We start from the raw sequence: 25,396 nt of genomic DNA on the forward strand, positions 1-25,396 counted from the left end.
GACCCTGAAGAACACACAGCGAATGGACACAGAGAGCAGACAACTGGGGATGGGGTGGGAAAGGGGAGAGAAATAAATAAAAAATAAATCTTTAAAAAAAAAAAAGAATGCAATTCAAACATTCTTCCTATGGAATATGGGTATCTGTGCAAATACAACTGATTGACATCTTTAGGTTGAGTTAAAAACCCGTAGGGATTCAGGAGGAAGATGGGAGAACATCCAAGCAGACGAAAACAAAAGGGTGGGCTTTTCAGACAGATAACGCCAAATGTGGCAAAACGGGTGGCCAGGCTGCACTGCACTGGGCAAGCGCCGGAGGCAAACCCAGGAGAGATTTTAAAGCACCATAACCACAACGGGATCTGGGAGCCTCGGCTCAGAAGATTCTGAAACCGTAGCTCCAGCAGGTTCTGGCCAGGGGACGGAGAGAAGAGGGCAATCTACCTCAACCCTCAGACCTTCTGAACTGACCACCCTGCTACCCAGATCACCCAGAACCCTGAAATGCTTTCATCAGGTTTTTCTTCAAGACCAACTGGCAGAACTAAAATGCTGTTTTTAGGGGTCTCTGTAATTCTCACTCTAGAAAGTATCCTCACTTGCCTGCAGATGTCTAAGGAAAAGCTTCTACATTTAACAGACAAAAAAACAGTGGAGGGGGCAGTGGATGTGGCTCAAGTGACTGGGCTTCCGTCTACCATATGGGAGGACCCAGGTTCAACTCCTGGTAAAGGTGTGCCCATGCAGCGAGCCAGTGCCTGCGCAGCAAGCCAGTGCCCACGCAGCGAGCCAGTGCCCGTGCAGTCCGCGCAGCAAGTCAGTGTCTGTGCAGTGAGCCAGTGCCCGCGCAGTCCGCGCAGTTAGCCAGTGCCCACGCAGCGAGCCAGTGCCCGCGCAGTCCGCGTAGCGAGCCAGTGTCCGCGCAGTAAGCCAGTGCCCACAGCGAGCCAGTGCCTGTGCAGCGAGCCAGTGCCTGAGCAGAGAGTCATGCAGCAAGATGACAACACAACAAAAAGACGAAGGGGAGAGTCAAAGGCGAGACGTGACAGAAACCAGGAACTGAGGTGGTGAAGGTGGCAGGGAACCTCTCTCCACATTGGAGGTCCCCAGGATCAAATCCTGGTGAATCCTGAAGGAGAAAATGAGAAGACAAAAAAAGAAATAGGAAGAGAAGATCACACATTGAAGGGACACAGACAGCAAAAACAGCAGGGTGGGACAGAGGGGGAGGGCAAAAACAGTGGAGGCACAACACTTAAAAGCCTCTACATTTAAGACATAAAAACCTTAAAATAAAAATCTCTGGTTGGGAAAACACTGTGTAGGATAACCAGAGTTCTGTTTATCAGAGAGCAAACTATTTACCCATCCTCTGTTTTTAAAGGGAGGAAGGAAAACAAAGAGCAAGAAATCATTTGCCCATGTTGGCTGAGGACTCAGGAAAAGTACCGGCAGGCGGAGAAAAACTTCACATACTCCGTCCATGTCTGCTTGCCTGGACCTGGCTTTCCTTCACCCAGGAACGTACAACAGAAGACAAATCTCTCTCTCTTCTAACAAAAGCGAGCAACTCTGTGCAATGCACTTTACACGTTATAAATGTTCTGGTTAGTTTTGAACACGACTGGCTCTGTCTAAAATAGTCCCCATATTCGCCAATCATGAAAACACCTGTCTGGCATCCACCCTCCCTCGCCCCTCCATTCCATGTAAGAAGCTAGCAAGCTGTCCTAGCTGCGGGTTGGAACACTGCTCGGTGAGCGACGAGAGGCCTGCCGAATTCCAGAACTGTCCAGCCGAGAGAATGCCGCCCCCCCGCCCCTGTGGCTTTGTTTTGTTCCTGCAGTGCCAGGAGGGAGCACCAGGCTGGGGAAAGGTCTCTTGGTAGAAGTTAACTCACGAGGGGAGCGACGGGAAAGTGAGTGCTATTTCATCCACTCTGCGCCTTCTGATGGACTGAAACTCCCCTAAACCCAGTGAAGTTACCTCCGATGCTTAAGCCGACCCAGAAGGAGTACATGAGGAAGGAGGAGAGTTCACCCACGGTCATGTGAGCACTGCCCATCAGCAGCCCGCCTTTGTAGAGGACCGACAGCACGATCAGGTTCCCGGAGAGCCCCGTCTGCGGGAAGAGAACGGTCGTCAGCCGGGACCTCAGCGAAGAGCTCTCACGGGGCTCACGTTTTCTCTCAGCACTTAACTACCAAAGTAAGATTTTTTTCCCCCCAAAATATTAAATCCAAGCTGAATTTCAAATAAAAATTGTGTTTGAAATACTGCATTATTGCAGGAAACCTCATCACCACGAAAACACAGAAGCTAAGTCACTCACGAGATTGCTGTTTTACTCAAGCTACCTAGTTCACTGTAAACCCTGAGGGGTCCTTATATTTAGGGAGCCTTGGAATGACCTGGAGGGCTTGTTTTTTTGTTTTTTATTAAGATTTATGTTTTTCTGTGTCCATTCACTGTGTGTTCGTCTGTGACCACTTCTATCCTTATCAGCGGCACGGGAATCTGTTTCTTTTTGTTGCATCACCTTGCTGTGTCAGCTCTCCATGTGTGCGGCACCACTCCTGGGCAGGCTGCACTTTCTTTCACACTGGCTGGCTCTCCTTATGGGGTACACTCCTTGTGTGTGGGGCTCCCCTACGCGGGGACACCCCTGCGTGGCATGGCACTCCTTGCGTGCATCAGCACTGCGCGTGGGCCAGCTCCACACGGGTCAAGGAGGCCCGGGGTTTGAACCGTGGACCTCCCACGTGGTAGGCGGACGCCCTAACCACTGGGCCAGGTCCGCTTTCCTGGAGGGCTTGTTAATAACATCAGACTGCCAAGCCCCTCCCCTGGTTCCTGGTGCAGCAGGTCCGGGGTGGGCCTGGGGACCTGCATTCCTAAGCAGCTCCCAGGCAGGGGCCATCTGGGATGCTCTGAGCACCAGTGCCTCGTCTCACACTGTTTTCAGTCTCCCCACGCACTGCGTTTTCGCCATCTGCTTGTTTCCCTCTTCCTTCACAAAAATATTTTAGAGAATGTACTTATTAGTCGTGAAGGAGAATAAAATAATTTCCTATTCATGGCATTAAAACCTCTAACCAGAGCATCTGCCCTTCCCTCGCCTTCCAACACAAGCCACCTACCGCTCCGAAGAAGCCTGCCCGGGCCAGCGCCTCCTTCCTCGCTAGGTGCATGACGTAACCCACTTTGCTGGTGTACTTCTCTATTTCAATCATCTCTTTTCCAAAAGCGCGAACGGTTCGTATGTTTCCAATACTCTCCTCAGCTAACTGGGAGAACAATAAATAATAAATTTCAGTGGCGGTGGTAGGAAGGATCAGAAGTTTCAAGAGTTTTCTGGAAGCAAAATTAAAATATGATTCTCATTTTTAAAGACACTATCAATTGAAAGCTGTTCATGATACCAAGCCAAAAGAACAGAATAGACAGAACCCTATTTTTGAAAGAAGGAGGGAAAAAAAGAGATGTAGAAAAATGATCTGAAAGGGGAGACTCCAAATATATATATAATGTTATAATTCTGATAGGATGATGCATGGTTTTATTTTTCTACATATATTTTTTCAAAGTTTTCAATTATAAACATGTATGTTCTTGTAACATAAACGTTATTTAAAAATTTTTAAAAAGGCAGTATTAGACAGCACTGCAAAGGTAACTTCATTAAATTAACGAAGGACAGTGTCATTCAGAAATGATTTTTAAAACATGGTTGGCTTTGTCCTGTGAGACGTGGTGATGGTGAGAAGTCAGAGGCTCATACAGTGGTCACTGAAGGTGTCTACTTTGAGACGCAGGTAATAATCTGCTCTAAGAGGCAGGGCGTTTGGGGGTGAAGGAAACGAAAAGGAAGGGCCTCGGCGGGCCTGAGCACAGCCCGCGGTTCTGCTCTTTCTACCGGAGGCCGGGGGCGCGGGAGAGCCTTTACCTGGGTGGCCTGAGCCAGCGAATCCTGTGTGACCTTGGTCAGCTTCCGCAGATACCGTCCGTAAATCACAGCAAGGATGGACAGTGGAGGCACGACACTCAGAACGAAGGTGGCCATTTTAGGCGAGACAAAGAACTGTCAAAAGCGGAGGCCAAGAAGCGTCTGTTACACCCAGTGGCAAGAAATCCTCATTGCTGACAGCAGTTGTGTGTGAGCAAGCAGGCCTGGAGAAGGCGCAATTTCAGAGTTGCTTATCTGTTTTGTTTTTATTTTTAAAGAGACACCGGGGATTGAACCCAGGACCTCGTACGTGGGAAGCAGGCGCTCAGCCACGGAGCTCCACCTGCTCCCCTGTTGATCCTGTCTTGGTGGAACTTTTCAGACATCTTTAACCGTCGCAAAGCTCGGTGAGTATTCGGCCTGCCCCTCTGAAGTTACGGGACAGCGTTTCGGAAGACAGGACAGGAGTATCTCACCCCGGACCGTGCTGGACACGGTGGACCCTGCTGCTGAAGGACCGGGAGGCGGGGCTTGAGCCAAGAGGGAGGCCCCTCGCACCCACCACCCAATGCTCCAGACGGGGGAAGGGACACACCTAGGAGGGAGCACACCTGTGGCCCGAGGTGGACCTGGAACCCTGGCGTGAAGCCAGTGGTCACAGAGGGACGTACAGCTGGGGCCTGGGCAGTCTTAGGGCACCGGAATTGTTCTGCATGATTCTGTGAGGACCGCAACAGTCCATTATACATTTAGGCAAAACCTGTAAAATGGCACGGTGCAAAGTGTAAACCGTAATGTGAACTACAGACCGTGCTTAGCAGCAGTGCTTCAATACGTGTTCATCAATTCTAACCAAGGAAAGACGTTATTAAAGGGAGAAAGTGTGGGAGGGGAAGGGTGGGGTTAAGTGGGAATCCCCTATATTTTCTTTCTTTCCTTATTTTTTTTTTTAAGGAGGTACTGGAGGTTGGACCCAGGACCTTGAATGTGGGAAGCAGGTGCTCAACCGCTGAGCTACATCCACCCTCCTCCCCTGCATTTTCTACGTAACTTTTCTGTAATCTAAAACTTCTTTAAAAACAAAGCTCTTGTTTTGTTTTTTAAAGTAGGGCCTGACCACCTGACAGTTCTGTATTTCTTCCAAGTCACCTTGAGGGCACAGAACCACCAGGACAAGGCGTCCGCCGAGACGCGGGAAAGGCGAAGAGACCGAAGCCCACGTCAGGTGACAAAGCTGAGGGGCTCGGAAGACAGAGCTGACAAGGGGAGTGAGAGCTGTTGACGTTCATGGCTTAGCGGACGGAAGTCTCACCAAGACGGATTTGGGCTCAAAATAAGGAGGAGCTTCCCAACAACTAGGCTCACTTAAATAACAGCCCACTTCTAGAAGTACGTAGGGGGACTTCCTTCAGCTCTGCAATTTGTTGACTTGAAATGGCACTAACATCTCTTCAATAAGTTATAACATTAGAAGGAAGTGGATGTGGCTCGAGCGATTGGGCTCCTGCCTATTACGTGGGAGGCCTTGGGTTTGGTTCCCAGTGCCTCCTGGAGAAGACGAGCAAGACAGCGAGCTGGTATGACAGGCAGGCGCAGCGAGCTGACGCAACAAAGACTCACAAAGAGGAGAGGCAATGAGAGACACAACAAACAAGGCAGCTGAGGTGGCTCAAGCGATTAAGTGCCTCTCTCCCACATGGGAGGTCCCAGGTTCAGTTCCCGGTGCCTCCTAAAGAGAAGATGAGTAGACAGAGAGAGCACACAGTGGACGGACACAGAGCCAACAACAGCTGGGGGGGTATAAATAAAAATAAATCTTTTGGGAAACGGACTTTGGCCCAGTGGTTAGGGCGTCCGTCTACCATATGGGAGGTCCGCGGTTCAAACCCCGGGCCTCCTTGACCCGTGTGGAGCTGGCCCATGCGCAGTGCTGATGCGCACAAGGAGTGCCGTGCCACACAAGGGTGTCCCCCGCGTGGGGGAGCCCCACACGCAAGGAGTGCGCCCGTGAGGAAAGCCGCCCAGCGTGAAAAGAAAGAGCAGCCTGCCCAGGAATGGCGCCGCCCACACTTCCCGTGCCGCTGACGACAACGGAAGCGGACCAAGAAACAAGACGCAGCAAATAGACACCGAGAACAGACAACCAGGGGAGGGGAGGAATTAAATAAATAAATCTTTTAAAAAAATAAATAAATCTTTTAAAAAATATTAAGTTATTAGAATCTGCAAAATCTCACTTTTGCAGAAAATAGTGTCATCAGATAAAGACTCTCCCAAAATGCTGAGGAATCATTAGTCTGGAAGGTAAAGGATGGAAGGGATCAAGGACCAAACATTCATTTGTTTGCTCATCCAACGAATCTTCACTGAACGCCCACGTGAAGCAGGATCTATTCTAGGCACGTGGGAGATAACAGAGTCCCAGCCCTGGTGCAGTTTCTATTAAAGGGGCAGGGGAGTCGGTGTCAGACAGTAAGTAGAGCAGTCTAGTTCCAGGAGTGACGGGGACTTGGGAGCCCTCAGAGGACAGTGACACAAGGGTCCCGGGGCAGGCACGAGGCAGCCTCACTCCAGGAACGGCCCACCCTGGGCAGACCGCCCGCCGTTTCAGACCACGGCGCTCCATCGGGAGCAGATGCGGCCTCAGGAGATGGCCGTCATCCCCGACGGTGACCTGAGCGAGCACCAGCGTGCTTCCTGAGCACAGTGACCTCAGGTCACTCAGGTGACCGGTCCTTCGTCCCAGCGTAGGGACGCGGGAGTCCCTGCTGCCCGGCCCTGCCCAGGGCAGACGCGGACGGGCGTTTCCTGTCGGACGGGCGAGCGTTTCGGCAGCCAGGGTGGGGTGGCTCTGGTGGGACAGGGAAGGCCCACCAGGCTTGTCCACGACCTGGTGAATTATCAGTCAGACTCACCAGCTCCGGTTCTGCACTGACCGAATGAATCACTTTTTGAGGGCTAAGGCAGGATGCTGTTACCAGGTCACCAGAGAGGAAGAGCTACGATGGAACTGCTGTGATTAGTAATGGAAGAAACTGTAGCACTGACGTGGAGAAAGTGGCCACGGGAGCTCTGAGGGTAGGGAGAAGGAAGAAGAGATATGACGTGGGGGCATTTCCAGGACTTGGAGTTGTCCTGGGTGGTGCTGCAGGGACAGATGCTGGACGTTGTGTGTCCTGCATGGCCCACTGGGTGGACTGGGGGAGAGTGTGGACTGCAATGTAAACCACTGTCCATGCGGTGCAGCAGTGCTCCAAGATGTATTCGCCAAATGCAATGAATGTCCCACGATGATGAAGAGGTTGTTGATGAGGGAGGAGTGGGGCGAGGGGGGGTATATGGGGACCTCATATTTTTTTAATGTAACATTTTTTAAAAAAATAAAGAAAACAAACAACAACAACAACAAAAAAAAAACACCTCAAGATGGGGAAGACAAAGAGCACAAGAAACCAAGGGGAGCAATAAATCTAGTAAAATTTATAGTAAATAAATGGATGGCAGAACGATTTTACATTGTAATAAATTAGAAAGGATTTTTTTTAAAGAAAAAAAATGAGGAAACTGGCCCATGGTGGACCCACCCATCGTTAAACTCAGAGTCAAGTCCAGGCGGGGAGACAAACGCACATCTGGGAAGCGGAGGTGGCTCAGGCCATTGAGCTCCCGCCTACCACACGGGAGGTTCAGCTCATTTCCCGGTGCCTCCAAAAGAAGAGCAAGACAGCGAGCTGGCGTGACAGGCTGGTGTGGCCAGTCGATGCAACAAGAGACACGTGGAGGAAACCATCATGAGGGACACAACAAAGCAGGGAGCGGAGGTGGCTCAAGCGATTAGGTGCTTCCCTCCCACAGGGGAGGTCCCAGGTTCAGTTCCCAAGAGACACCAAGAGACAGACAGAGCAAACGCAAACAACGAGGGGGTGGGAGCTGCCCCTCTGCCCCTTCGAAACTAGAGGCCAGACCCTGCAGGCCCCTTGGGTCTGGCCTACACTGAGCTCTCTTTAACTTTACAAAAAGTTGTTCCTCAACTATTTTCTCCCAGGTTGAACTCTTCATGAACCCCAGAACTACTACTATTTAGAGATGTGCTTGAGTACAAGAAGGGTTTTTCCAGGGGGATGCTTCTCTTTTTTTTTTTTTGGAAAACACGAAACTTCAAAGCTGTTTTCTATGGCAAAAGTCAGAGCTAACAGGCTGCCTGTGGCAGCAAATCCTCCCGCTGTGGGTGGAAGGACCCGGGACTCCCACAAAGCCAAGCTTTTCCAGCTGCGAGGAAGGACAGGCGGTTTGCCTCACGCTGGAAGGCCAGAGCTGGGCTGTGCAAAACGACAGCCTCCCGCTGCCACCAAGCACTTCCGAGAGTGAGGGACTGAACTTAACATTTTATGTGAGTTTAGTTGATTTAAATTTTAAAATTTACACACAACTCAGTTATCGCAAACTTTTTAAGTGTGTCTAAAACAACCTGGATACATGAATCTACTTTTACAACTGTAAAATATGAAATCTTTATGAAATCTAAACTCTTATGAAATCTAAATACAGATCAAGTACATCCAATAAAACTTTAGCATTTGAATTGAGATGTTCCATAAATATAAAATATGCATTGGATTTTGAAATCTTAATATGAAAAATAATATAAAATATATCATTAATAACTTTAACATATGACATGTTGAAACGGCAATATTGTTTATATTGGGATAAATTATTAAAGTTAGTATCATCTGTTTCTTTTTACTTTTTAAAATGTACAACTACGAGTTTCAAAACTCCACTCGGCGGCTCACAGTGATTCCCACAGGACAGTGCTGGTCCACATTAAAACATTTTTTTGAAGAAGGGAGGTTAACAGATAGGACGAGGTTGTTGCCACCCAGTTAAGGGAAGGGAAAAACAGGCTCTGCAAGTGGATCTAGTTCACCTCAGAGGAGAAGGAACCAGCATTACACGGAGGAATTGGACTGACTCCCCCTCTTAGAAAGGGAGGAAGGCAATTATCCTCTGGTCTTGTGAAGGTAGTAATGGCTGCTTCATTGCCGTTTAGTTTTTTTGGATGTGTCACTTATTTTTTCCCCACTACTCAGAATCTGAGAGGGTTCCTGCTACCTGTTAAAAGTCCTGTCTTCATACCCTGGATTCCTACATTCTTGGAAAATCCGAGCAACAGAGTAATCATCTCTAAAGGCCAAAGTCCGTTCTCAGGTAACAATCATCCTGGAGACGGGGTGGAGGGGTGGGGGGAGCGGTGGAGGGGCGGCGGGGTGGAGGGAGGGGAGGAGGGGAGGAGGGGTGGCGGGGTGGAGGGAGGGGTGACGAGGTGGAGGGGTGGCAGGGTGGCCGGGAGGGGTGGTGGGGTGATGGCGGGGAGGGGTGGCAAAGTGGTGGGGTGGAGATATGGAGGGGTGGAGGGCTGGAAGGGAGGGGTGGCAGGGTGGTGGGGTGGAGGGGCAGGCGGCGGGGTGGAGGTATACAGGGGTGGTGGGGTGGAGGGGAGTGGTGGAAGGGTGGCAGGGTGGAGGGAAGGGTGGCGAGGTGGAGGGGTGGAGGGGTGGCAGGGTGGCTGGGAGGGGTGGTGGGGTGGAGGGGTCGCGAGGTGGTGGGGTAGAGGGAGGGGTGGCGGGGTGGCGGGAGGGGTGGAGGGGTGGCGGGGCAGTTGGAGTGATGGTGGGAGGGGTGGCGGGGTGGAAGGAGGGGTGGCAGGGTGGTGGGGTGGAGGGGCAGGTGGCAGGGTGGAGGTATACAGGGGTGGTGGGGTGGAGGGGAGTGGTGGAAGGGTGGCAGGGTGGAGGGAAGGGTGGCGAGGTGGAGGGGTGGAGGGGTGGCAGGGTGGCTGGGAGGGGTGGTGGGGTGGAGGGGTCGCGAGGTGGTGGGGTAGAGGGAGGGGTGGCGGGGTGGCGGGAGGGGTGGAGGGGTGGCGGGGCAGTTGGAGTGATGGCGGGAGGGGTGGCGGGGTGGAAGGAGGGGTGGCAGGGCAGGTGGCGGGGGTGACGGGGGTGGCGGGGTGGCGGGGCAGGTGGCGGGGTGGCGGACGAGGCGGGAAGCGCCCGGCCATGGACTCCCAGCTCGGCGCCCGCCCCAGCAGCTGCCCTGGCCTGGGTGCCGCCGCCCCAGCCGCGCGGCACGCGCCACGTACCATCATGCCGACGCCGATGGAGGCCTGGGCCCCCGCCCGGAGCCCGTCCGAGAGGTTTTCGGTGATCGAGCGCCCCAGCAGCGCGGCGTCGGAGGACAGGCGGTTGACCAGTTCTCCGGTGCGCGTCTTGTCGAAGAAGGCCACCTCCTGCCGCAGCACGGAGGCGAAGAGCGCCGCCCGCAGCCTGGTCACGATGCGCTGGCCTGCGACAGGATGGGCAGGGGCCAGGTCGCGAGCGGACAGGGAGGGCACTGCGCACGGAGGGGCCCGTCGCCAGGCCTCTGCCCCCACCCCGCGGGGAGCCGCCGGGACAAACACGAATGAGCCCAGGGGAGGCCGAGGAGGGGCGCAGCGACGGCCGCGACTGGAGCCTTTTAAAAGTACAGTGGATCTGGCTCAAGGGATACTGCGTCCACCTACCACAGGGGAGGTCCATGCGCAGTGCTGATGCGCGCAAGGAGTGCCGTGCCACGCAGGGGTGTCCCCCACACAGGGGAGCCCCTCGTGCAGAGTGCACCCCGTAAGGAGAGCCGCCCAGCGCGAAAGAAAGTGCAGCCTGCCCAGGAATGGCGCCGCACACACAGAGAGCTGACACAAGATGATGCGACAAAAAGAAGCACAGATTCCCGTGCCGCTGACAACAACAGAAGCAGACAACATGCAGCAAATGGATACAGAGAACAGACAACTGGGGGGTGGGAGAGAAAAATAAATAAAATAAATCTTTAAAAAAAAGAGTATAATTATGGGGAGCGGGTGGGGCTCACATGGTTGAGCGCCTGCCTCCCACACAGGAGGTCCCAGATTCAGTCCCTGGAACCTCCTAAAAACAAACAAAAAAAACGAAAGAAAAAAAACACAAAACTCTGGGGAGCTTATGTGGCTCAGCAGTTGAGCGCTGGCTTCACACACACTAGGTCCCAGGTTCAATCCCTGGCCCCAGTATATAAAAAAAACAAACAAAAAAAAGGACAATTATAAAAATGTGCTCTGATCAACTGTAACACGTGTTCCCACCAATGCAAGGTGGCGGTGGCAGGGTGGCGTATGGGAACCCTGCGTTTTGTGCATGACTGTTCTGTAAACCCACAACTTCTCTAAGAAGGGGGCGGAAAAACCTGGGGAGCTAAACAGGCTTCCACTGACGCCTGGAATCCCAGCCTTGTGACCAGGCCTTGTTCTCAAACCGTCCTGCCACCAGCTCAGCCGCAGCGCATGTGAGAGAAGCGACGGACGGCTGAGGGTGAACCTGCGCACAACTGGTAAACTGATGGGTGTCAGTCTTTGGAAACGAACAGAAAAGGTGAAAGCACATCCTACTGTTTCTAACTAGCAGTGTGATGACACGGGCATGAGAGTGGTTGAACGGGAGAGTCTACAGTCACATATAGTACTAGGAGGAAAGCCAAAAAAACGTGACACGGGCCTGACAGCATTGTGACACTGCATGTGAAATATGAATCCGGGTGAAACTGTCTATGTAAGACTGTTTTTATTTGAACTTGAACAAATGTATGTTAATGTTACAAGATGTTAACATCAGGCAAAAAACACATTACACTAGGTGAAAGAAACCAGATACAAGCACTATATACTGTATGATTCCATTTATATAAAATGGAAACATAAATCAATTTATAATTAGATTAATGGTTAAGTAGGGCTGGGGAAGGACAGAGGGACTGAGAGGTGCCGGCTAAGGGGCGTGGAGTTTTTCTTTTGTGGGGGAGAATGCACAACACGGTGACTGTACTGACAACCACTAATTGTGTGGTGTGTGGATCTATCTCAATAAAACTGCTTCAAAAAAAGAGCACCGAGGAGCTAGAGCCTGATGTACAGGTGGTACCTCTCACCGCCGGGCAGCTGTGGGGTCCGCCCTTGCTGAATGTGGCGCTGGGCAGGGGCAGTGGGGTCCCCCGGAGCAGATGACAACCCCCCCATTTTAAGAATGCTGACCTGCGGCGAGCGCCCCTTACCTGTGGGGAGCCCCTTACCTGCGGGGAACTTCTTACCTGCGGGAAGCCCCTTACCTGCAGCAAGCCCCTTACCTGTGGGGAGCCCCTTAACTGTGGGGAGCCCCTTACCTGCGGGGAACTTCTTACCTGCAGCGAGCCCCTTACCTGTGGGGAGCCCCTTACCTGCGGGGAACTTTCTTACCTGCGGGAAGCCCCTTACCTGCGGGAAGCCCTTTACCTGCAGCTAGAGCCTCTTACCTGCGGCGAGCCCTTACCTGCGGTGAGCCCTTACCTGCAGGGAACCTTTACCTGTGGGGAGCCCCTTACCTGCAGGGAACCTTTACCTGTGGGGAGCCCCTTACCTGTGGGGACCCCCTTACCTGTGGTGAGCCCTTACCTGTGGGGACCCCCTTACCTGAGGCGAGCCCTCACCTGTGGGGAGCCCTTACCTGCAGGGAGCCCCTTACCTGTGGGGACCCCCTTACCTGCGGGGAACTTCTTACCTGTGGGGACCCCCTCACCTGTGGGGACCCCCTCACCTGCGGGGAGCCCTCCCTGCGGGGAGCCCCTTACCTGCGGCGAGCCCTTACCTGCAGGGAGCCCCTTACCTGCGGCGGGCCCTCACCTGCGGGGAGCCCTTACCTGTGGGGAGCCCTTACCTGTGGGGAGCCCTTCACCTGCGGCGGGCCCTCACCTGTGGCGAGCCCTCACCTGCGGGGAGCCCTTACCTGCAGGGAGCCCCTTACCTGCGGCGAGCCCTTACCTGCGGGGAGCCCTTACCTGCGGGGAGCCCCTTACCTGTGGTGAGCCCTCACCTGCGGGGAGCCCTCACCTGCGGCGGGCCCTCACCTGCGGTCTGCATGAGGTAGACACGGACGGCGTTGGCAGCCGCTCCGCCCAGGAACACGCCGCTGAGCAGGAGGCAGAGGCGGGACAGGCTGCGGGCAGAGTCGGCGCCGGGACTGGTGTAGATGACGTCGATGACGTTCCCCAGGAAGAAGGGGGCGGACATGGTGATGGCGCTGGACACGGTCAGGAAGCCCAGGGCGGCTGCGGGCAAGCGCAGGCGGTCAGCGCTGCCCGCCACCCCGTCTCGGCGGCTCCTCCAGGCCATGCCGGGGCCCTCGCGGGCCCTGCCGTCTGCTCCTGGACCCCGCAGAACTAAGGGGGTCTCAGGCCAGGACGGGTGGGAGCTGGAGGACAGTTCCCGAGCCCAGCACGCCTCGCACGCCCCTGCCCGCGCGCCCGCCCTTCACCTCCGAGACGTCCCGTGGACTCAATTTAGGAGCAAACCCGCCGCGCTCACTGCTGGGTCCTGGACTTGGCGTCCCCACTAGCCGTGCAGCCTGTAATGACCGGTCGTGCAACTGAGGGTCTCGCAGTCTGATGGCAGGGGCGGGGCGCTCCGCGGGGCCTTCCAGGGGCCAGTGAGGAAGGCTCTGGAGCTGACCCAGCCTCCCTCTGACCGAGGCGGGCAGAAGGCACTGACCGGGGCCTGTCCAGCCTAGAAGCTTCTCTCCTGGACCAGCGCTGGCTGACCAGCAGGGCCCCCGGCAGTTCTGTGCGGTGCCTTCCACGGGCCCCCCTTTTTTGGAAAGCCCCCACGGGCTCCTCAGAAAGAGATCCGCTCCAGCAGGTGGCTGTTACCGGCAAGAAGCGGCTTCTAAAACCCCATCGGTGAGCCCAGGGTGAGGGGGGTGGGAGCACAGGAGCCCTGGAGGCGGGTCCTCCCACGGCCTGAGCAGCAGCCCTGACCAGTGCTAGCACGAGTGACCCCCGAGCAGTGGCCCTGACCAGTGCTAGCTCCCCAGTGACCCCCGAGCAGTGGCCCTGACCAGTGCTAGCTCCCAGTGACCCCTGAGCAGTGGCCCTGACCAGTGCTAGCTCCCCAGTGACCCTCGAGCAGCGGCCCTGACCAGTGCTAGCACGAGTGACCCCCGAGCAGTAGCCCTGACCAGTGCTAGCTCCCCAGTGACCCCCGAGCAGTGGCCCTGACCAGTGCTAGCTCCCAGTGACCCCTGAACAGAGGCCCTGACCAGTGCTAGCTCCCCAGTGACCCTCGAGCAGCGGCCCTGACCAGTGCTAGCACGAGTGACCCCCGAGCAGTAGCCCTGACCAGTGCTAGCTCCCCAGTGACCCTCGAGCAGTGGCCCTGACCAGTGCTAGCTCCCAGTGACCCCCGAGCAGTGGCCCTGACCAGTGCTAGCTCCCCAGTGACCCCCGAGCAGTGGCCCTGACCAGTGCTAGCTCCCAGTGACCCCCGAGCAGCGGCCCTGACCAGCGCTTGCACTGCAGTTAGGGCATCGCATTCAAACGCTCCTAATAAGGGAGCTCGCCGTAGGCTTGGGGCCAGCTGGCTCTTGGTCGGCAAACACAGCTGCTGGGGACAGGAGCAGGTCGTCCACCGCCGCCCCACCTCTTATTCTAACGTCCTCTCCTCGTCTGAACAGAAACCTGACTCCTCTAGTTTTCTCCTAGTGTTGCTGCCTCTGACACTCTAAACGTTCGTTTATGTCTCCACCAGGATAAACAGACTTTTGTCTGTTTTGTTCACGCCACCTCCCAGTGAACGGTGCATAATAAAAGCTCAAGGAGTATCTGCCGAACGGCCTACATTCTGTGCTAAGTTCCTACCAGCGTCAGACCTCGGGGCTCCAAGGTCCACCGCCGGCTGAGAAACCGAGTCACGATCCCACCGGACGGCGTGAACCGGCCAAGCACGGTTTTGTTTCCGTGGAAGACCCGGGAACTTTGTTTTTAGGCAGCAACGTCCAGGCTGGACCGAAAGCCCAGAAAGCGCCCAGCGGCGGGCTCTGCGCGGTCGTGGCACCGCAGGCTTTCGTGGGCGGGCGTGCCCGGCTGCCCGGGGGCCGGGGCACCATGGAGCCCTCCTGCTGCGTCTCGACCTCTCCAGGAGCCGGGCTCTCGGGCCACCCTCCCACCTTATCAAATTACTCCTGTCCTCCCGGCGAAGCCTCCTTCCTGCCCCGGCCCTGCCCGACGTGACCTCAGCCGCTCCTGCGTGTGTCACCCCATCACCTGCGTCCTGACCAGATCCCCAAGTCCCTCTGTTACCCTTGCTCCGTACCCCAGCGGTCACAGTGAAAAGAAAGAAGGGTCCTTCGACGACAGGGAGAGAAAGCCCCTGTGGTGGCCGGCGGTGGCCGGCGGGAGGGCCGCGCAGGTACTCAGTGCCTGCTGGGAAGAGAGGCAGTGGCAGAGAGGGCTGGGCGCGGCGCAACTTCAAACGCTTCAGCAGAACAATGGTCCCCAAAGCCCGGTGCTTGGGCCGCGCGTACCACCCAGTGCAGCACCTGACACGCACCATTTCCTTAAGTGCCTCCATTTTCCAGAGAGGAAGCTGGAGCAGAGGGGTCAAGGAGCTTGCCCAAGGCAGCCAGCACGTGGACCACAGACGCCTCCAGACACAAAGCCGACACCCTTCACCTCCCCACACCTCGGGAGGAGCCTGGCCCAGGCCTGGAGGCCCGCGGGAGGCAAGGGAGAGCCCGGGGAGGGGAGCAGGGGCTGGCTTGGCCCTTCCAGGCCGGCTCACTGGGGAGCAAGTCTGCACAGGGGGAAGGAGAGTAGGCGGGCAGGTGCACACGGAGGCCAGGGAACCTGCCGTGCCTTGAGCTTGAACCCAGGGGCAGGGAGGCGGCTGGCTCTGGAGCTGGGACTGAGGTCAGAACCCCAGCCCTGCCACCAGCTGTCTGACCTTGAGGGAGATCAACTGCTCTGAACCTCAGTTTCTTCATCTGTAAAATGGCAAGAAAAAGAGCACTTTCCTCCCAGACCTGCTGTCAGGATAAAATTAGATGACGCGGGTAAAGCGATTAGCAGAGTGCCCAGTATCTCGTAAATAACCAGTTAATGCTAGCTAACACCTTCATTATTGGTACGAATCATTTAAAGGGTCACTGAGACAGGGAAGAGAGGAGGAAAGTGGGGGGCGGGTGGAGCTCAGTGGTTGAGCACCTGCTTCCCACGTAGGAGGTTCTGGGTCCAACCCCCGGCGCCTCCTAAGAAACAACAGACTAAGGAAGGGAGGACGAGAGCCAGGTGGGGGAGGAGGGTAAGTCTGGATTCGGGACGTGCTGCGTTTTCGGGTATCCTGGAGACGTTGCATGGATGAGGTGGGTGACACAGGGGTCCAGGGCAGAGGTCATCTGTGAGGGAGGGGCTGCCGTGAAGGACCTGGCGCCGAGGCTGGACAGGGACGAGACACGAGAGGCTCAGGAGGGGCTTGGAGGAAAGCCAGTGGGGACTCCAGGGCTCAGAGAACGCAGGCGACCTCTCGGGCCCGTGGGACGGTTTGCAGGACGAGGCGAGTCCCGGCGCATCTGCTGAGCCTCGGGCCACACGGCAGCCTCCCCGTGGGAATGCGACGGGAACCACCCACGTCACTTAAATGAGAGCAGCCACACGAAAAAATCATTTTGCTTGACCTATCTAAAATATTATCTACATGCAGTCAATATAAAAACAGTAAATTTTAAAATTCTTTTTTTCATATTAAGTCCTCAAAATCTGTCATATATTTTACTTACACTGCATTTCAAGGGCTCAGTAGCCACTTGTGGCTAGTGGCGACCATTTCTAATGGTCTCCACAGAGCAATAAGGTTTTCTCTGAAATATGGTATTTCCATAGCAAACAGTTTCTGGAACTGTCCCAATGTCAAAGGCTCTGCTTTGCTGTCCTGTAGTTTCCTCACTGCACACCTTCCTTACTGTACACCTGCCTTACTGCACACCTTCCTTACTGTACACCTTCCTTACTGCATCTGCAGGCCGTCAGCAGTTTCATCTCGGTCACTTCCGGGGTGACCTGTCTTGTGCCCCTTCATGAAACAGAACTCCACGGCCCACGGAGCTCCTGGCGAGCCCTGTTCTGAGAACTGCCCCAATCTCAAACCCCACCACCCCTTATCGGCAATTTAGGTGGGAGTCGCCCTCCCAGTGAGCAGGGGGCCTCCCGAAGTTTCCCTTGAATCTGCCCGGGGACCGAGAGGAGGCCCCATCTGCAGAGCTCAGGGTCCACAGCTTCTAATCGAAGACCCCCAGGCCGAGGGCGTGGGACGCCGGCCGCTTCTATCTGCCGGGCACAGCGGGGCACTGGGCCCCTCTGCCAGCCCCTGGCTAAGGGGATAAGGTGAAGAGTTATCAGGGACAGAGAGCTACTGCGCGGCCACAGCTGTAGGACGACAGCTGCAAATTCCTACACAGCGTGAGAAGAGGGCAGCCTGGGGGACCCCGGCTCGTTTCTAGAAGAGGAACGGAAATAATGCAGGAACTGCTCTCTGCACACATCCGTCAACATTTTAAATGACAGGCCCTGTTTTTAAAGTTTCAGATACAAATTACATAAGATCAAAATACCTGATGACACAGTTCAGGTGAAATATTCCACAAACTGCTGAAGATAGATGCAAGTGTTATTATTCAAATACCTTGAATTTCTGAAGAAGAATTTTTGTTTTCATTGTTCTTAAAATTAACAAATTATGGAACCCAACCGAGAACTCAGAAATAGACCCTCACATCTACAGTCAAGTGATTTATTATGATTATTTTTTTAGTAGGCCAGTAATTTATTAAGGAATGGAGAGAAGAGAAATGGGAGAACATAAGGGATCAAAGTTCCCAGGTAGAGAGGAAGGGGCTGAGAAGTGATAGAGGGCCGGTTCACAGACTACAGTTCTCCATTAGAGATTACAAATGCGCAGGTTTACTTGCCTGTGGATCCAGGCAGAGGGAAGAAGGCAAGAGCCGGGAGGAGAAAGCAAGAACCAGGAGGGGGGAGGCAAGAGCAGGCTCAAGTGATGAAGCCTGCCCAGCTGTGCTTCACAAATGGTGCTGGGAGAACTGGGCATCAATAGCTGGAAGAAACTTACACAAAAATTAGCTCAAAGTATACCAAGGACCTAGATACAAAAGCTTCAACCATAAAACTCCTAGAAGAAAATGTGGGAAATGCCTTCAAGATCTTGTAGTAGGCGCTGGATTCTTAAACCTTATACCCACAGAATGAGCAACGAAAGAAAAAAAGAAACCAGATAAATGGGACCTCCTCTCAATTAACCTTTGCGCTTTAAAAGACTTTGTCAAAAAAGTAAAAAGGCAGCCTACACAATGGGAGAAAATATTTGGAAACCACAAAGCTGATAAGGGTTTGATACCATGTTATGTAAAGAGATACAACTCAACAGTATAAAGACAAGCAACCCCATTTAAAAATGGGCAAAGACTTGACATTTTTACAAAGAGGAAACACAAATGGCCAAAACGCACACGAGAAAAACGTTCAATATCACTAGCTATTAGGGAAATGCATATCAAAACTACAATGAGACACCACTTCACACCTCACAGAATAGCCATTATTAAACACCAGAAAACTGCAAGTGCTGGAGGGGATGGAGAAAGAGGAACACCCCTTCACTGCTGGTGGGACTGTGGACTGGTGCAGCCTCTGGGGACGACAGTTTGGCAGCACCTCAAGAAGCTGGACAGAGAACTGCCGTAGGATCCAGCCATCCCCTTATTAGGAACATGTTCAGAAGAACTTAGAACTGACATCTGCACACCGATGTACATGGCACCGTTACTCACAATTGCTAAAATACACAAACAACCCAAGTGTCCATCAGCTGATGAAAGATAAACAAAATGTGGTGTATACATATGTAGGAATACTACTCATCTGTAAAAAGAAATGACAACAGGATCCCTATAACATGGATGAAACTTGCAGATACAAAAGGACAAACATCGTACAGTCTCATCAGTATGACCTAGATACAATGAGTACACTCACGGAGGTAAACTCTAGAGTACACAGGGTACTTGGAGGTAGAATGTGGGTTGAGAATGGGAGATGGTGCTCAATGTATGTAAAATTTTTAATAAGGTTTATTGTAAAAGAATGGAAACGAATAAAGATGGTAACACATTAGAGTAAGTATAACTAACACTGCTGATTTATAAATGTGATTGTGGCTGAAAGGGGTAGTCTGTGGATATAAATGTCATTTGAAAGAAAGCTAGAGGATAATCTAGGGACTGTATGACAGTGATTTCAGTGATGGATGAAGATTGTGGTTAATAACATAAATATGAGAACATTCTTTTTTTATTTTGTATTTTTTCTAAGAATATTCTTCTTTTACAAAGTGTTAAAAATGTGGTGATACATGCAAAAATTACTATGAATGTAACTTATGAACATAGTTAACAGTAATTTTATAATATTTTGCAGCAATGTCTAAGAAGATACTCTGTCAATTTTAAGGGATAACAGTGGGATGGGCAAGGGGGTATGGGAATTTTCCTTTTGGAGTTATGAAAACATTCTAAAATTGACTGAGGTGATGACAGCACAACGCTGTAATGAAAATGAGAGCCACTGAGTATACACTTTGAATGGATTGTACAAACCAAGGAACTGTATGACTCCTTAATTTGTTAACTCTATAAAAATTAACAAATTAATATTAGAATTCTTCCTCTGCAAGTCACTTTTTTGATCTCTTGATTAAAACACACACACAGGGAAACGGACTTGGCCCAGTGGATAGGGTGTCCATCTAACACATGGGAGGACCGCGGTTCAAACCCCCGGCCTCCTTAACCTGTGTGGAGCTGGCCCATGCGCAGTGCTGATGCGTGCAAGGAGTGCCCTGCCACGCGGGGGTGTCCCTGTGTAGGGGAGTCCCACCCGCAAGGAGTGCACCCCATAAGAAGAGCTGCTCAGCACGAAAGAAAGTGCAGCCTGCCCAGGAATGGCGCCGCACACACGGAGAGCTGACACAAGATGACACAACAAAAAGAAACACAGATTCCTGTGCCGCTGACAACAATGGACGCGAACAAAGAACACGCAGCAAATAGACAGAACAGACAACTGGGGCGGGAGGGGGGAAGGGGAGAAAAAGAAAATAAATAAATCTTTAAAACACACACAACTCTAGCATTTTAAAGAGATGTGCCAACATCTGAGGCTGTCTTATAAGTTACAAATTAATGATGCTGCCCACTTCCTCTCTTTTTTTTGTTTTTTTTTTTAAAGATTTATTTATTTATTTAATTTCCCCCCCTCCCCTGGTTGTCTGTTCTTGGTGTCTATTTGCTGCGTCTTGTTTCTTTGTCCGCTTCTGTTGTCGTCAGTGGCATGGGAAGTGTGGGCGGCGCCATTCCTGGGCAGGCTGCTCTCTCTTTTCACGCTGGGCGGCTTTCCTCACGGGCGCACTCCTTGCGCGTGGGGCTCCCCCACGCAGGGGACACCCTTGCGTGGCACGGCACTCCTTGTGCGCATCAGCACTGCACATGGCCAGCTCCACACGGGTCAAGGAGGCCCGGGGTTTGAACCGCGGACCTCCCATATGGTAGACGGACGCCCTAACCACTGGGCCAAGGTCCGTTTCCCCCCACTTCCTCTTAATCCCACAAATGGCACCAGCAGATTGGCATCGATACACTGCATCCAATGACTTTTGAGGGAACCATGTGTCCTAAAAAGGGGTTTCCTTCGGATTCAGTCATTATAACATACAGTAAGCATTTATTACCTGTTTAAGTTACAAAAGCCAAAAGAAAATAGTATACCAGTGCCACGCTTATTGCTGCAAATTATAAAGCCACAATTTTTCAACACGACAGATCAAAGCAGAAGGAAGTACAGCTGCTGACTTGAGACTATCTTCTCAACACATGTAGGCTGAGAAGGTTAGGAGGTAGAAGGTGTGAGGATCACAGAGAGCAGGACGGGGTACCCCAATACACGGGGAGGTAAAAGGTGTGACATTATAGGAAAGCAGGACTGGGTACCCCAATATATGGGGAGGTAAAAGGTGTGAGGTTCACAGAGAGCAGGACAGGGTACTCCAATAGACGGGGAGGTAAAAGGTATGACATCATGGGAGAGCAGAACAGGGTACCCCAAATACACGGGGAGATAAAAGGCATGACATCATGGAGAGGAGGACCCCAATACACAGTGTAAGCGTGAAAGGTACCAGCAAAGTGGGATTCCTTAACACATAGTCGGCATCGTCTACTTCTCAACAAGAAAACAGAGCTGGGTTTCCCCGCGCTGAGCTGGAGTTCCGTGTGGGCACGGAGCAGCCTGGCTGTGTTAGGTCGCTCTGTGCCGTGCACACGCCAGAGAGCTGGAGACAAAGACAATCAGGCACAGCTCCTGCCTCAAGCAACTCAGCCCAGTTAGAACCTTCCTTCAAATTTTCTTTTTGGAGGAAAGGGAAAGATCTTTATGTCCACTGACTCCACACACAGACAACGGCACTCTGAAGTAATTCTAACAGGGCAATGATGACTGCTGCTAAACTTTGCTCTCCAGCAGCAGGAGGCACTGGGGGAAGACGTCCCCACCCCGCCACCAAGGGGCACACCAGCCTCCAGGAGCCCCTCTAAAGCCCTGCTGTGCAGCACAGAGGCCACCTCAAGGGCTGTCGGGCCAGGACCCGCCACAGCTGCAACTTCATGTCTAATCTCAGGATTATTTCTTTCAAGTTTTCTGGCCACTTGGCAGGAAGCCCCAGCAGGAGTGGAGGCCGGCGAGACCTCAGGGCTGGCACACCCCGGCTCAGCAAACACTGGAGGATGAGGGCTTAGGAGAGCCCCAAAACTTCCAGATCGCGGGGGGCCGTGGCATTTACGAAAGCCTTCCACTTAAAGCCCAAAACGAGGAGACTTAGAAAATGGTTCTATTGTTATTTATTTGGATTTTGTTTTCGAAAAAAAAAATCATTAAAAAGTTACTGAGTTGTGACTTAACTGGCTATAATCTACAGTTTCTCAAAGCTTCGGTGACCGCTGACTGCTCTGAGAGGGCGGTACTGATTCACCACCAGGCAGGCAAGGGACACAGGGCAGGAGGCAGAGCACACGCTGGGCAAGGGACACAGGGCAGGAGGCAGAGCACACGCTGGGCAAGGGACACAGGGCAGGAGGCAGAGCACACGGCCGCTTCGCCAACCCTCCTAAAGCAACAACGTTTCGGAAAAAGGAGTACAAATGCATAAGGGAAAGGGTGCGTGTTTCTGGAGAGAAAGACTGAACCAAGTACCGGGGAAGCGCATTCTGAGGGCGCTGCCAGGGCACGCGTTCCCGATCGGCCCGAGCCGGGAGCCCGGGGTCTGCGCTGGGACCGGGCGCCCTGGTGCACCGCGCGTGCAGACGGACAGGCGGCCCCGGGCGCCAGGCTCCCGCGCCCCCGGGAGCTCCTCACCCCGCGCCGTCCAGCAGACACGCCGGGGACGGCTCCCAACGCGGCCCGGACGCGGGAGGCGGCAGCGCCCCTCGTGCGCGCTCCGGGGTCGCCTCGCGCGGGCTCCGGGACCACACGCGTTGGAAAGCCCGGAGGGCGGCAGGGAGCGGGTGTGGGGCGAGGCGGGCACGGGCCGGGCCCTACCTGCCAGCCTCCAGCGCTCGGGGTGCGCCAGCCCCAGGAGCTTCTTGGCCTCCGAGCGCCGCCGTCTCGAGTCTTCGCCGGGAGCCGCGGGGGCCGGAGGGGCCGCAGAGCCGCCCCCGGCCCGGGAAGCGGCGGGGAGGGCGCGCGGGAGCCAGGGCGCCGGGGGCCGGGCGAGCGCCGCGCACCTGCCCGCGCCGAGCCCGAGCAGCCGCGCCAGGCCCGCTCCGCTCCCGGGGGCGCACGGCGGCGCCCGCGCGGGGACCCGCGGCCCGGGGACGCCGAGGCCGGAGGCGCCGGGCCACCCGCTGCGCCAGCAGCCCCGCGCCAGCCCCGGCGCCAGCAGCCGCGGCCCGGGGGCGCAGGCCGAGGCCGGAGCGCGCAGCAGCCGCGGCCCGGGGGCGCAGGCCGAGGCCGGAGCGCGCAGCAGCCGCGGCCAGGCGCGCATGGCGCCCCGAGCGCCCAGGCCCCTCCGCCGCCGGCCGCGACTCGGGCGCCGGGTGCGGGGCGGGGACGCGCCGCCCGCCCCGCCCGCCGTGGGAGCCCGCGCCCCGCGCCCCCGCCCGGCCCCCGCGGCGTCATCCGCCCCGCGCGCCCCCCGCCCCGCCGCCCCCCGGCGCCCCGCCCCGCTGCCAGGGGCCCGGCCCCCGCGCCCCGCGCCCCCTCGGGGCGCCCCCCGCGCCCTCCGCGGTTCCCACCCGGGACCCCCGCAGGGGAGGGCAGCCCCGCCGCGCCTGCGCAGTGCGGCGCGGGAGCTTTTTCGCGCCTCTCGGGGCCCGCGCGCGGCGGCGAGCCCTTTCTCACGCCCGGCCCGGCGGGCGCGCAGGCGCGGCCAGTCGATCCCCGCGCGGGGATGAGCGGAGGCCGGCGAGGGGCCCGGGCGGATCTGCCCTGCGCACGTGCGGGCGGAGCCGGGAGGGGGTCTCCAGACGCGGCGGCGCGCGAGGAAACGTTCCGCGTCTGCTGCGATTCAGGGCGAGGAGCGGGACTGGCCGAGGCAGTGGGATTTTCGTGGGCTCGCGGGTATTTTTACAGGGCAGAGACGAGGGTTAGGCGAGTGAGACACTCCATTCAATTGCAAAGTTTATGGGACACCAAAAACCCCTCGAAAACCAAGAAACGTATTTTAGTGCAATGTTTTAAAAAATTAAGTTAATGCAAAAAGTCCATGATGAACAGAAATATCAGAATTCTAAATATGAGATCCCTTGCATGATCCACCTGCCTCAGTCTTCTCATGCTCATCCCATCCGTGGACACTTTACTTGAACAGGCAGCTGGCCTAAGGAGTGTTGGATTTAGGAGGGAAAGTAACAGAAAATAGGAAGAAAGTGTGGAGTTAAACCGCGCCTGGAGCAGGAAGCATGGCGTGCCCCTAATTCCAGCCTCTTAGGCCCAGGAAGGCAGGATGGCCCAGGGGCTCTGCGGCTTGGCCCAGCTCCAGGTGGGTGTCTGTCCTAGAACTCAGAATTTAGTTGGGGGTTGACTCCACTGATGTATGAGATTTTATTAGGTGACTCCTACCTCCTCCAGGAGCCCAGCTGAAGCAGTGTCCAGGAAAGACAGTTCCCAGGTGGAGAGAAGTCTAACCTGCCTTACTTTCTCCTTCCCACTTTCCAGACTATCTCGCTGCTGCAAGGGCCAGAGTAGGCGGGACTGGCCTTCGTTTCCTGCCTTCCCCTCTACCAGGCTTTTTTAGCCAATGCTATCTAACCTGGAGTCAGAAAAATAATTAAAGTGCAGATGATTTAAAAACATAAAAAAAACCCTATGCTGTTTGCATTTCTAAAATTCATGCAGGAAAATAACCTGAAAATCACTATCACCAACAAAAAAAATCCCACCCTGCTCACCATATAGTAAACGAGTTATTTACTAGCATAGAATCTAAAGAGCATGTTCATGGCTAAAAAAAGGAATACTATAGAGAATGGAGTGAGGAATAAAAGTTATCGGAAGGGTCACTTGGATTTTTTATGGTTATTAGGCTGAAAAGAAAACATATATGGATTTCTCATGTTTACTTTCTAGGATATAAATATAGATAAAAGATATATAGATGAAAATAACACATATGAGTTGTTGCTCAGCATTACTATGCCTTCTCTTCCTAGCTGCAGATTAGGATAACTTCTCACTGCTTCTTTGGAGATTAGGATAAAATAAATGTGAGGCGGATACAAGACAGCGCAGCACAGCAAGGAAGGGCTGCCAGGAGAACAGCAGAAGATCCAGTCCGGCCCTCAAGCCAGGCAGAGAGTGCTCTCCACAAAGGTGTGACTAAATCAAGAAGTAAAATCTAGCCCTGGGTGAATAGATTCTTAATAGGTTTAGGCCAACAGGTGTTGAATTTGAAAAGGACCTGTTTTGACCGAAACTTGAGAGCAGTGAGGGATTACTTGGCCAGCAGTTCCACCCACTGGCTGTGGCTCAAACATGTATACAGCAGGAGCTGGGGCACTTGGAGGAAACCAGGCTTCCTGGCCTGCAGTCTGGGGTCTGGTGGGGACCAGGGGCCCCTCACTCGAGCGGGCAGCCCACTTTATCGTGGGCGGCAGGCCGAGGGCCGAGGGGGTCCGCATGCCCCGGGAAAGACCTGGTGGAAGGCTTTCTGTAATCACCTGCACTGTGCGAATTTAACTTTATTTTAGGAACTTCAGTGAATTCAGAGAAGGCTTCAGCACCTTCAGCTTTTTCTCTCTCCTCTAAAAAGATCCTAACGAAAGGCTGCACATCAGGGTCTTCTGTAGTGCTCCGTGGGTGCTCAGGGTTTGACCAGTTACTCGAGCTTGAGCAGCAGCGACCCAAGCAGGAGCAGTGTGCTCAGGCGCTGCTAGACGTGGACTGCGCTAGGTGCGTACCACGACGCTTCTCTATTTCACCCCGAGTGTGTTTAAGGGCCGTGGGGACTTCACAGGA

General features: G+C 54.2%; 1 protein-coding gene and 1 long non-coding RNA gene across 3 annotated transcripts in view; one reads left to right on the top strand and one right to left on the bottom strand.

Annotated features, from left to right (window-relative positions):
* The window catches only part of ABCB10 (ATP binding cassette subfamily B member 10), a 39,075-nt gene extending 16,135 nt beyond the window's left edge, over positions 1 to 22,940 (bottom strand). The window contains exons 1-6 of one of the 2 annotated variants that reach the window (XM_058289712.1): positions 22,481 to 22,940; positions 12,899 to 13,099; positions 10,092 to 10,294; positions 3,950 to 4,084; positions 3,144 to 3,290; positions 1,990 to 2,125 (exon numbers count right to left, since the gene is read on the bottom strand). In XM_058289712.1, the coding sequence (XP_058145695.1) occupies positions 1,990 to 2,125; positions 3,144 to 3,290; positions 3,950 to 4,084; positions 10,092 to 10,294; positions 12,899 to 13,099; positions 22,481 to 22,925 (1,267 nt within the window). In that variant the 5' untranslated portion in view covers positions 22,926 to 22,940. Of the gene's footprint in view, positions 1 to 1,989; positions 2,126 to 3,143; positions 3,291 to 3,949; positions 4,085 to 10,091; positions 10,295 to 12,898; positions 13,100 to 13,305; positions 17,038 to 22,480 lie in introns of those variants that run through there. The other variant, XM_071212552.1, reaches the window with a different exon arrangement.
* LOC111762943 (uncharacterized) lies at positions 2,120 to 9,185 on the top strand. The gene is made up of 3 exons (XR_002795937.2): positions 2,120 to 2,211; positions 4,228 to 4,356; positions 9,043 to 9,185. It is a non-coding gene; the product is annotated as an uncharacterized lncRNA (long non-coding RNA).
* Positions 22,941 to 25,396: the final 2,456 nt, after the last annotated feature.

The sequence above is a fragment of the Dasypus novemcinctus genome, chromosome 28 (genome assembly GCF_030445035.2).
Source record: "Dasypus novemcinctus isolate mDasNov1 chromosome 28, mDasNov1.1.hap2, whole genome shotgun sequence".
Taxonomy (NCBI): domain Eukaryota; kingdom Metazoa; phylum Chordata; class Mammalia; order Cingulata; family Dasypodidae; genus Dasypus; species Dasypus novemcinctus.